The 13,479-nt window shown below is 40.6% G+C and overlaps 1 protein-coding gene across 1 annotated transcript in view; it reads right to left on the bottom strand.

Moving 5' to 3' along the window:
- Fam189a2 (family with sequence similarity 189 member A2) overlaps window positions 1-13,479 on the bottom strand; it is a 75,605-nt gene that overhangs the window by 11,955 nt on the left and 50,171 nt on the right. Inside the window, exons 4-6 of the mRNA XM_010605875.1 lie at window positions 9,897-10,025; window positions 8,207-8,314; window positions 7,931-8,064 (exon numbers count right to left, since the gene is read on the bottom strand). Coding sequence (XP_010604177.1) covers window positions 7,931-8,064; window positions 8,207-8,314; window positions 9,897-10,025 — 371 coding nt within the window. The remainder of the gene's footprint in view (window positions 1-7,930; window positions 8,065-8,206; window positions 8,315-9,896; window positions 10,026-13,479) is intronic.

Below are 13,479 nucleotides of genomic sequence, written 5' to 3'. Positions count from 1 at the left end.
CCCCCGTAAAAAAAAAAAAAAAAAAAAAAAAAAAAAAAAAAAAAAAAAAAAATTCACAACTGAGCTAAATCCCCAGCCCATCACTACTTTTCTTCTTGTTTCTGGACCTCCTGGGCTCTGACTACATTACTGTCCACTAACACACTGCACAGTAAGCACACAGCAGCACAACTGTGACAATGCCTGGCAGATATGTGAGCTACTTCTGTAATTTTTTCACATCTACAAATGTTTATAATGCAAGGTCCATTCTTATCTGTGAAAGTTTGCAGATCAATTGTTCATAAGTTGGGAACTTATTGTATATTGGTTAAGGAAATGATTCAACAGGAAGAAATAACAATTATAAACATATATGCATCAAACAACAGCACATTCAACTTAATAAAAGGTCAGATAAAATAAACATCAATACAATTATAGTTGGGGTTCTCAATAGAGTAGTTCCTGCCTGATTTAGGAGCATTCAAACTACAAAGTTTCACATATGTACTGTATAATACACTGTCAGTTCACGGCTATGGGTAGGCTTACAAAGAAATCCAACTTAAGAACAATTCTTCTGGAACAGAACTTGTTTGTAAATCAGGACTTACTGTGTCCTACCATCACAAAGAGACAGGTCAGCTACATTACAAAGTCAATGAAGAAATAACAGAGTTGAACCAAACCTTCAAACAAATGGACTGAGAAGACAGGACTGAGAAGACATCTAAGTGCGTTCCACCCAGAAACAATAGAATACACATTCTTCTCAGCAGTGTATTAACTTTATCCAAAATAGACCACATACTAGCAAAAGAAGCAAGGTTAGGTAAATGCAAACGAGTTTAAATTATTCAATGTGTATCATCAGATCATTGTGCAATGAAACTAGAATTCAACGGCAAAAAAAATGCAGAAATTCTGTAAATGCATAATTAAATAATGCATTCTTGAATAATCAATGGGTCACAGAAGAAATCAAGAAAGAAATAAAGTAGTCTCTAGAATTAAACAATAATGCCAAGCCTGGCATGGTGGTGCACAGCTGTAATCCCAGCACTTGGGAGGGCAAGGCAGGAGGATTGCTCTGATTTCAAAGGCAGCCTGGGGCACATAGTGAGTTCAAGGCCAGCCTGAACTACAAAGCAAGACCCTGTCTCAAAAATAAATAAATACATACATAAATAAATAATACTGTCAGTGTAGTATATCAGAACTTATGGGACACAATGAAAGCAGTTCTAAGACGGAAGTTTATAGCTGTGAATGCCCACATCAGAAAAACAGCAAGCCCAAATAACCTAAAGCACCTCAAGGTCCTAGAAAACAAGAACAATACAAATATAAAGCTAATACAAGAAAGAAACTCAGAGCAAAAATAAACAAAACAGACTGAAAAAATCAACAATATAATGAATAAACAAAGTAGACAAACCCTTAGCCACTCTTGGCAAAAATATAAAGGAAAGAAAAGAATCAAATCAATGTAATTAAAATGAAAAAGATGAGGGCTGGGGATGTAGTTCAGCGGTGCTGCACCTGCCTGGCAAGCACAAGAACCTGAGTTTGATTCCTGGTACCAAAAAGAAAAAAGAAAAGAAAAAGATCAAATCACAATGGATATTCCCAAAATCCAGATTATTAACAACTACTTCACAAACATGTATGGCAATAAATTGGAAAATTCAGAAAGATAGGTCCCTACATACATATGAATTACCAAAATTGAACCAAGAAAAATTAAAAACTCTGAATAATCTAATAACAGGCAATGAAATTCAAGCAGTAACAAAAAACTTATCAACTAAGAAGAGCCAAGGTCTTGAAAGATTCACTGCTGAATTCTACAAGATCTTCAGGGAAGATCTAATAACAATACTCCTCAAGCTCTTCAATGAAATTGAAATGGAATTTCATACTGTACTCCCAAAGTCATTTCTAGAAGCTATCATTACCATAATTCCAAAACTAGACAAGGATCGAACCAAAAAAAGGGAATGACAGGCTAACCTCTTTAATCAACATAGATGCAAAAATCCTCAACATGATACTGGCAAACAGAATGCAACAAATCACCAAAGAGATCATACATCATGACAAGGTAAGCTCGTCCCAGAGAATGCAGATCAACAAATATAATCCATCACATAAAGAGAAGCAAGGACAAAAATCACTTCAATAGATCCAGATCATCTATTTTTGTGCATTAGATGCAGAAAAAGTCTTTGACAAAATCCAACATCCTTTCATGATAAAAATCCTGAATAAAATATGGATAGAAGGACCTTAGAGCAATCTGATTAAAGACATTTATGGCAAACCTACTGCTGATATCATATTCCATGTGGGAAACTGAAAGCTTTCCCTCTGAAATCAGGAAAAACACAAGGATGTCCACAATCACCACTCCTGCTCAACATAGTGTTCAAAACGTTACTCAGAGCAATCAGACAAGAGAAAGAAATAAAAGGGATATGCATGAGAAAGGAAGAAGTCAAATTATCATTATTTACAGATGACATGGTCCTCTACATAGACGACCAAAAAATTTCCACCAAAAGACTCCTAGAATTCATAGCCAAATTCAGCAATGTAACAGGATACAAAAATCAATAGCATTCCTGTACACTAATAATAATCTTACTGAGAAAGAAATTAGGAAGATAATATTATTTATAGTAGCATCAAGAAAAATTAAATATTTAATAATTAACCTAACCAAGGAAATGAAAGTCCTCTACAGTAAAATCTACAGTATGTAAGAAAAGAGAATGAAGACTTCAGAAAATATAGAGATATCCCTTGTGCTTGAATAGGCAGAATGACCCTTGTCCAATGGCCATACTTCCCAAACTGATACATAGATTTAACTCAAGCCCAATCAAAACATCAACAACATTCCTTGAAGACCTAGGGAAAACAACCCTAAAATTAATTTGGAACCAGAAGAGACCCCCGAACAGCACAAACAGTTCTGAAAAACAAGGAGTCATCACAGTCCTGGATTTGAAGTTGTATTACAAAGCTACAGTGATTAAAAACAAAAACCAGAAAAATAGTACTGCCACAAAAACACATGTGGATCAATGCAACAGAATAGAGGATGCAGAATTCTACTATTTGATCTTTGACAAAGGGGCCAAAAATACACTGGAGGAAAGATAGCCTCTTAAATAAGTGACACTGGAAAACTGGCTGTCCACATGCATAAGACTGAGTCTAGACACACGTCTCACCATACACTAAATTAAAATCAAAATGGTTCAAAGGTCTAAATGTTAAAACAGAAACAATCTACTGGAAGATAAAAGAAAGAAAAACTCTTGAAGACATAAATGTAGGCAAGGACTTTGTGAACAGAACCCCAGTTGTATAAGAGACAGTACCAAGAATCAACAAATAGGATCACATCAGATTAAAAATCTTTAGCACAGCAAAAGAAACACCCAACAGAGTGAAATGACAACCTACAGAATGGGGAACAAAATTGTGCCAGCTATTCCTTGGACAGAGGACTCACATATAGAATATGTAAAAACGCAGAAAGACCCCCTAAGTAAAACACTCAATGTTTCTGGAGGTAGAGCATTTGCAAAACTGTTTATTAGATCATGAGGCAAAGCCTTCACAAATGCATTAATGCCACTATAAAAAGAGCCTGTGGAGATGGGGTTATCTCTACTTTGCGCTTCCGTTATGTGAGGATGCAACCTTTCTTCTTTCTGAAGGACACAGCAAAAAGCTGCCATCTTGAACTGGAGACCAAGCCTACTAGCACCCGGATCTTGAAATTTCCAGCCTCTTGAACTAGGAAAAATAAAAGCTCTTTGTGATACGCTATTATACTAATGGCCTAAGCTTTTACTTTTATAGAAAGTTTTCAGTGTTCACTATCTCATAAGCAGCCAAGCGACAGTACAAGTAAATGAAGAAACTGAGGCACGAAAATGGTAAGAAACCAGCCCAGGGTCACACCTGAAGACACTCCACAGCCTGGGCTTCTCACATTTATTAGTCTCCAAGAAACTTGCACTGGCTCAGGCTCATAAGCCTGAAGATGAACAGGACACTCAAACAGAGCACAGGAATGCATTCTGATTCCATGCTACAAACAAGCCTTGAATAACATAGGAATAATGCTTCAATGAAGACGTCTTTGACCAGAGAACTATGCTCCTCTCTCCCTGTCTCTGGGCACTGCACAGCACAGCTGCTACTCGTTTGATTCCTAACTCTATTTCTGAAAATGGGAGACAGCCTGGAGAAGGGAGTTGCAATGCACTGCCCACTCCTGTACTTACAAATCAATTTGCAAAATAAATAACTCAGCTGTGGACGGAAGACTTGGCTGTAGTCAGACATCTGCTTATGACAGTAACTTGAGAAGAAGCCCTTTCTCAAAGGGGTAGGGAAGCACAAAGTGGCTGTATTTATAGAAGTTAAATAAAGAGAACTCTTCTGAGAGGTCAGAATACCTTACAAGAAACGATCAGCTTTTGTGGTGCAAGCTCTCAACACACCTGGCTGTGGAAACATGAACAAAAGCATCCGTGACTATTTTTGGCTGCCTGCTTACAAAAGAATTACCACTTAGAGTGAAAGAGCAAGTGTTTATAAAGTTGATTTATAGTGGGCAACTAGCAAAGTCCATCAAATTTTAAAATACCTTTTTTGTAAATAGGGAAAGGAGGAGGGGGTGAAGGGAGGGCAGGGGTATGGGGAAAAAGTGAGAACCAAGACCTGTCATGTAAAGGTACAAGATCCCAATGATGAATGTAACTGTACTGTATACCTAAATGTACCAATAAACTCAATGAGAAAAAAAAATTTAAAAATACCCTAGCTAGAATATATGTCTAAATATGAATTCAGCCGTCTTAAAGAGAAAAGTGAACTGCCCCTTGATATTGGTAGAATTTCAAAAAGTAAGCCCACTGGAGACAGGATCTAAGACAGGCACGCAATTTCAACTGGGCAGTGTTTTCTTTCTCACAGAGTAGTTTTCTAGAAGCCACCATGTTCCTTCTGGAAAACTATGAATAGTAAAAGCCTTGATGAGAGGTTTGCCTGCCTTCTCTCAACCTAGATTTGGCCAGGGGCTCAGAGGGACAAATCTTACGTGGGAGCTAAGTCCACAGAGAGTGGAGATACACACACTGACAAGCACTGCTAGGGCAGAGCAGAGAAGGAAAGAAAAGAGAGGAGAAAGCAAGGCAGGGAGATGACAGGACCCGTGGGCGACTCCTGAAGCACATGAGTCACTTTCCCTTTCTGTCACTGCAGGAAACTGAATCTGTCCATTGCCTCTTCAGAGGTCAACCAAATGCTCACCCACAATCTCAGGGAGTCAGGATTCTCACTGAAGAGGGCAGCTGATTCCCAACCACAAAAGAGCAGTCACTTTCGCCGCCCTCCAGTACACCCTCACCATACAGCCTGTGACCAGGCTATAGTTTTAGCAGACCAGTCCTGTGGTATATGCAGAATACGTGACTCTTCTGCACCTTTCCTTCCCGGCTCATTTCCTAACAGACAAGGAAGCCACCCTAATCTTGACTTCAGAAAGTCAGCAGTCCACTCCTCAACAGAGAGGAAACTAACTCAGTCCTCACCAGAACACCATCCACCCAGCTGCCACCTTCTGGCTTTGTGGTTCTCTCTGCCTATTCCTGGTCAGATGGACAGGGCAGGGCAGGGAAGAGGTTTGACACAGGAACATTAACAGTGCTGGGTGAGACCTATTTGAAGGGCACAGAGGGCTTTTCTGCGCATTAGAAAATATTTTTCCAACAACTCCAAGCCTGGTACCGAATTTATTTGTTAACTCTATCCATACTATAGGGATTCAACAATAAAGATGTCCGTAGCACCCTGGGAGGCTGAAGCAGGAGAAGCACAAGTTTGAGCACAGCCTGGGCCACTTAGAATGTTAGTGAGACCCTGTCTCAGAAAATAAAAAGGGTGGGGTTGAGAGAGTGGCTCAGAGCCAAAGTCCTGGGTTTAATCTCTGGTACAAAGAAAGAGAGAGAGGGTAGGAGGGAGGGAGAGGAAAACGGAGAGGGAGAGGAAAGGAGGATGTGCAGCCTCACGTTATGGCTGTGTCTAGATGACCCCCAAAGCTTCACAAAGTTGTAGATGGGGCTTTCTCAGAGGTTGCTGGAGCTGTAATGAGTGACTGATTCATGGTGCAATGCTAGGATTAAGGGTGGGTGATTACTAACTCAGTCCACTGATTGGTTTGGCACCTCCGTAATCCCAACAGCCTAGATGCAGTAAAAGGGACCTACACAGTGCTTTGCTATTCCTAGTTCATACATCTTGATGCCACATAAACTTTTCTACATTCACTTCCCTTATTTCAATTCTCTATTAGTATAAGATTTTAAAAATCTAGAACTGAAAAGGAATGCAGAAAATTATTTAATTTAAACTTCTGTTGAAATTCAGCAAATAAATTGGTGTTAGTTTCATCAAAAGTACAGAGGCCACTTTTTTCCCAATAAAAAGCTTTTCTCATTATGTTTGCCAAACATCATCTCTAGAAGAGTAGGATAAATTAAGAATGCAAGACATAGCAGGAAGAGATAACTAAGAAGCATAATAAACAAAAGAAAGAAAATAATATGAAATCTATTGATAAATATATAGTATTTTATGGTATTTGCTGTTTATGGTGAAGATTATTGGCATAACATGTTTGTACAGTTGATCAAAACAAAATAATGTAGAAGTTGTTCATCATATTCTAGGGGAACTTATCTAAGAGGCACTGTATTAATTGGCCAAATAAAACCCAGAGTTGAAGAAAAACTTACCTCCTGCTTGCTTTGCTAACTTCTGCCAACCATGAACTGTTTCTCCTCTGCTATGCCTGTCAGCCATGACACATTGCCTTGAAGCCAGCTGATTATGGAATGAAACCTCTACTGTGAGCTAAATAAACCCTCCATTCTTTAACTTTGGGTGTCAGGTATTTTGTCTCAGCAATGAAAAAAAAAAGTAACTAAAACACCCCAGAATATCAAGCAGAAGTTGCTACTTTGTCCGTGGAATTCATAGAGATTTTCTTTTGGGGCTCACATATAAGTCTGAGAATATTTTAACCTCAGATTAAGGTTACTTCTTCCAGGAAGCCGCCCCCATGTGGCAGACTACCTCACTACGCTAGGCTAGGAGACCTATTCTGTGCACCCCAAATCACTCTTTCACGTGCCACTGTGATCGTTCCAACACTCAGACTGTGAGCTCCTTGACTGGAGGAGAGGGAGCAGCGCTAACGCATTTCAAATCTCAGTAACCAGCAAAGAGTAAGCAGCCAAGAATTGATTGCTTGGTTGTTCAATGGGTAAATGAAATCGTTCTTTAGAGAGGTTCAATTCTAGAAGTCACTAACCACCAGACAAAGGCACATGACATCTCATTGTACAAATAATTCCTGAGATTTGAGAAAGAGCCAAACTTTGAGCTAGAATTTGAAAAGGAATGTAAGTATGATATCTTTTTTTTAATCAGGAAGGTGCAATTAATTTTTAATCTTTTCTTAACATCTAGGAAGAATTTCAAGATTGTTGGGACTTGCTGATGGTGTTATAATAAAACATCAATTTGGCATAACTGGGAGTGTTGCCAGGGCAACTGCAACTCTCAATCATGTCAAATTATAGCTGTTATCTCCCTGGGTGTCAGTTTTCCCTAGGAAGCTAACCGAACTTGAAAAAGTATATCTTTAGGTCAAGGTTTGACTTTTCTCTGGATTCATCTGGTTTATCAGACAAAAGAGAGAGACAGAAAGAACCAGAGCCACAGAGAGAAACACAAACCCTGAGAGATAAAATTTCTTTAGATTTGAGGGGAAAGTCAGAGCTCACGCTCAAGTTGTGCAGACCCTTCAGCCTTCAAAACTCAAGAGCGCCCCAGAAAACCGGAGGGGATTTAGGAACAATACCTGCGGTTCATCCGGGGCGTACACGAGTAAAATGTGGCAAAGTAGGAAGGGGGAGGCACAGGCGGCACGAAGTCATCTGGGTCTGGGATGCGTCCGTGGTCCTCTACTTCTTCCACAGAGATCTGGGACTCATCCTGATTAAACAGCACCTTGGTGAGTCAACAGCCTTAAATGCCATGGTGTGAGAGAAGAGCAATGCAGGGCAAAAGGCACCACGGCTGGCTCAGCCACCACACAGCAGGATACAAGTCACACTGCCCGCTTGCCTAGACTTACGATGCAAGACCTTCGGGTGGCGAATATCTGGAGGTAGCGAAGGGCAGCAGCCACCAGGCAGACAGTGGTGGTCAGGGCATTCAAAGCACACAGGGCGAAGAGGACTTTCTGGAACACGGAAAAAATGATACCGCAGACTACTTCAGTGCAGATGACCAGAATGCAACATTAAAAATACGCTTAAATAATAACACTGTCCCAGAGAGACACATCTCACAAGAAAATGCATAGATAGGATTTATATGCCGTCTAGCTCGATAAATGCTGGCTCTGTCCTAGTAAGACCTGACCTTACAATACACTCTGCCCTCTATATCCTTGAGTTACACATCTGCAGATTCAGTTAACCAAAGTCATAAATATTTACATTAGATATTGTAACTAATCTTGACATGGTTTAAAGCCCCTGGGTTATATGCAAATACTCACCACTGCATATAAAAGACATGGGCATCACAGATTTTGGGCATTCTCAGGGGTTCTGCAGCCAGTTCCCCTGGACACCATGTGGCAACTGTATTTCTTTTTACAACTATGAGGGCACAACCTAGAAACCTTCCTGCCTTCCAGGGGAATAGTGAGGTTCTCTTCTGAAATTCCTTATCTCCAGCCTCCCATGAGCACGGCACAGTGCTTAATTTGTGGTCACTGATTTCTATTTCAGGAGCATCTGGCAGTGCTGCCCCAAGTGCCCACTGAAGGCACAGTAGGGGCCAGGCCAGCCAGAGTGTAAACAGGCCATCTCTCCTCTAAACACACATCTCAGAATAGCAGTAAGGCAATGCCAAAAGCGACGATGGCTACGGTCCTGGCTCCTTGACTTTTCCCCATTTTCCCAACCTGAGTCCTGGCTCAGAAAGTTAGGGTGACTCAGGCATCAAATATGCAGAAGCCAGAGAAAGCAGGGCATTTTTACATCTGCCATAACCCAGGGCTGGCAGCTATGAATCCCGGCCCCCTTAGAGATTCTTCTTCCCCACAGAAAATAAACAAAGAAAGCCATTAGTGACAGACAATCTAAGAGCTCATGCATCAGAGTTCACCAACTGATTTCGTCACTAACTCAGCTAACGCTCCTGAAATTAGGGTACCGTTTTTATTCAATTCCTTAATAAAGGTTAGTTCTGTCTTTCTTGTCAACTAGAATAATTTGTTTCTAAATTTCTTTTGCTTGCTATAGTTATCACCAATTAAACAAGAGATAAAGTTCTTGAATTTCTCCTGAATTTTCTGGCCAACCTCTCTCCTTAGTCTGTGTGTCACAGAATGGCAGCTCTCAGTAAGTCCATGCAACTCACTCACACTAACAACTGAACATCGGCACAATGACAACTGAGCAGGTGATTAAAGGCTTTTCTAAAAGCTATGCTGTCTGTGCGTGTGTGCATACATACCTATATATGTTACATGTATAGACACTTAAATATGTATATAGTAGTTGGGTGCCTAGAAATTTTTATGACCTTAGACTCCTCGAACATAAAGAAAGTTGCCCATGCATAATTTAACGCACACACAGTAATCTGTGGTTATTCTGCACTCAGTCCTGCCTCTGGGTCACTAGTGAGGGGTCACTCATACCTCGAAGCTTAACTGGAAGTGATACGACAGCAGTATTTTGAGGAACTCTGCCTTCTCTGTGCATTTCACTGATGCATTTTCTGGTGGGGTTGGAATCTGTTCAACATACCTTAAGAAGAAGATGAACAGCACTACAAGGCTGAACCGGAAAGAGTTTCAAGGCATTTTCTTTGTCTGTACATTTGGCAGGTTGAAATTCTTCACAACAGAAACAAATCTTGCCTTCACCTAAGTCCACCTGAAGGGGAAAGAGGCAGGCTGGTGGTTTAATTACTAAAAAAAAAAAATCTTTGCTATAGCGGAGAGCAGCAATCTTACAGAAAGAGATACAGTAGAGTTTCACGTCAGGCAATAACCCTATCAGTTGAATAGGTTAGGGTGTCCTGCAGTGAGAAACAAAACCAAATTTCAGCCATTTATTGTACATTTTACAGTTTTATTGCAGGTCAGCAGGGGTCCTGTTCACGATGTTTCCCGGGAGACTCAGACTTGTGGAACAGCCACCTTCCCAGCAGCATGACACTACTGATATGCTGGAGAGATGGAAAGGACAGGATAAAAGGTGTACCTGCACTCGAAGTAGGGTCACCAGATAAAATACAGGATGCCCAATTAAATTTGAATTAAATAAGTGACATTTAGTTTTTTAAAAAATATAAGTGTATCCTCAAACATTGCACAAGACACATTTACACTAACAAAATGGCAATTTTATCTGAAATCCAAATTTATTTGGGCATGCTATAATTTTACATGTTAAATCTGGCAACCCTAGCTTAAAGCTTCCTCTCGGGAATGACAGTCATCACTTCGGCTGATAATTTCATTATCAAAGCAAATCACATGGCCCCATCTAACTCCGAGAAGGTGTAACATCCAACCCACCACATGCCTGGTGAACAGCGGAGGCTCAGACCTACGGAGACCTCTTACTTCATACCTAGAAAGCAGGCATAGATTCTGGGGTTTGGGGTAGAGTGGTAACTGAGGAGCGAGTGCCTGCATTTGCAGTGAAATGCTTTGCAAACTTTTGGTCACTTTTCAAATTTTTCTTGAATCATACTGTGAAAATAAATACCACCAAGATGGGCAAATAAAGCCCATAAAAAGAGGGCAAAGGCTCATTCATAGTTGTTCTGCTGCCTGAGCTGCTGAAGTTGGCTTCTCTGCTTTGCCTAAAAGGAAAGGCTACAGCTCTTTCATGAACTGCTAAACCAATTAGGCAGCTCTAACTTCACCAGCTGCAAAATTCTTCAGGAGTCATTAAAAATGACTGAACATTCACACTTTTTCATTGCCAAACTGGGGTGAGGGTGGGGAATCCCTTTTTTCTTACTAAAATAAGACTCTTAACCTCTAGTTACATAGTAAATTTCAAGGTTGTTTTCCAAATCTAAGAGAAAATATGATTCCTTATAATCTGAGCCGAAAAACATTCTAATATTGGATTATGCAATATTTGGGGGTGGAAGGCTATTTTTCTTCATTTGAGGTGAAATTTACATATACCCCCCAAGTTATATCTGCTAATCTAAGTGTACCACGTGAGGAATTTTGAGCAATGCAACCCGAACCCTTACCATCTTCAGAGAAAACTCCCTCCTGCCCCTTCCCCACTGATCTCTGCCCCCACTCTCCTACAGGTGACCACTGTTCGCATCTTTTGCCTACACGATCAGCAGTGCCTCTTCTAGAGCTCCGTGGATTCGACAGCATTTCTGATTCTCTGATCTGAAATCACATTGAAAAGTAAAGTGGGAAACAATGAGGACGCTGGACAGATAACTCTTCTAACACAAAGACAGGAGCAAAAAAGAGGCTTTCGATGATGCCAGCAGCTCAGCAAGTGACTCCTGTCAGTCTCAAAAGCCCTGACTAGAAGTGTGTGCTTCCCTAACATACCTCTTTTTACATCTACGAAGCTTAATTCCACTGGAGTTTCCCTGGGAATAGAGCAAGCAGGATTTACACCAAGCAGAGCAGTGGAGAAGGGGAGAGCACAGAGTTCTGGCAGGACTTTTTGAGTCTGTTATGCTCCTTTGGTGACAGATTACAGAAGTTGTCATGGCTACTCAGGTACATGCTACAAAGAGCAGTTACCTAGTTAACCCACACTTGCCTAATACTTGGTTAACCCACAGTTGCCTAATAACACAGTTAACTCATAGCTGCCCAACTTCATATGGAGGAGTGGACTTCTCTCTTTAAAAGGACGCATTATTATATCAGATTTTTATGTAAATTCTGTCTCTGCTACAAGGAAAGACAACTAAAATTACCTCCAGGGTCTCTATCAATTCATTCCCAAGTGGTCTCTTTTCCTAGTTTGCCCCTAACAGTTTACATCATCAATGTTCCCATGCCTAGACCCATGCCCCACAAAAAGGCCCAAGCTTATCTGTGTCAGTCTTTCTGCCAGTGTCTCATGTTTTTGAAGACACACCTTGCTACTGATAGCCACAGTAGCCACTCGTCTTCTCAAAGAACGTTACTGTGGCCAATCAGACAAGCTTTTTCCAGGTCCCTCTTCCACAGTCCATAAAATCCCAAACTCAGCAGGTGGATATTTCTCCCAAAGGCCTCCTTCTCTGAGTTCCTGTGTTAACACTAACGACGCTACTTAGCAGTAACAAATCAGCAGTAAGGCAGATGATGTGTTGGCCTCCACTCTGCTCTCCTACCCCACAGGAACCAAACTCCCTTCTTTAGCATGACTCAGTGTGATTTCTATTTCTCCTCCTCCTCCTCGGCACAAACCTCCAGACTGCACCTGAGCCCTCTGCTTCCCTTGGGTAATGCTAGATGTCATCTTACAAAGTAGCCCCCTCGAGCCCCAAGACTAGAAATTGAACCTACAGCCTTCGGAGCCACATCACCAATCCTTCTTTCTTTATTTCTTTATTTTTTATTTTGAGAAACAGTGTTGCTAAATTGCCCAGGCTTGGCTTGAACTCTGAATCCTCCTGAATCCCAGGGTGCTGGGATCACAGGCATGCACCACCACTAATTTAAATCCACTCTCAGGGCAAGGTGCTCAATTATGCAAAAAAGCTGGTCTCACAAGTTGCACAGGTTGCTGCAGTATTCAATAACATGGCACAAAAGTATACAGGAGCATAAAAGAAAAGATGAAAAGATGCTCAATATCACTAATCCTCAAGGAAATACAATCAAAACTCATATCCATTAGGATGGTCACAACCGAAAGAAGACAAACAAATGTCAGGATGTGGAGAAACTGGAATATTTACACACTGCTAAAAGGAATGTAAAATGGTGTAACCACTTTGGAAAACAGTATGGAGGTTCCTCAGTTGAAAATAATCACCACATGATCCAGCAAACACACTTCTGGATATACATCCAGAAGAACTGAACCAGGATCTCCAAAAGATATCTGCAAACCAACGTCCATTGTAGCATTATTCCCAATAGTTGTTACAGCAAGATGTGCAAACAGTTACATTCTCTTAGAACTTAAATGTCCAACAGATGAGTGAGTATATAAATAAAATGTATCATATATATCCAAAACAATATAATTTAGTCTTAAAAAAAGAAGGGAATTCTGGGACATACTACAATTCTGCTGAACTATTACTCTATTAACACTTTTCCTGTCTAGTCTTAGTTTTTTCTCTTTGTCCCTTCTCATTTGTTGTGTAATTGTTAGCTGCTGAGGCAGGCCTCTC

The sequence above is a fragment of the Fukomys damarensis genome, unplaced genomic scaffold (genome assembly GCF_012274545.1).
Source record: "Fukomys damarensis isolate Sample0158 unplaced genomic scaffold, DMR_v1.0_HiC HiC_scaffold_31, whole genome shotgun sequence".
Lineage (NCBI taxonomy): Eukaryota > Metazoa > Chordata > Mammalia > Rodentia > Bathyergidae > Fukomys > Fukomys damarensis.
This window is presented reverse-complemented; position numbering and strand designations above follow the sequence as displayed.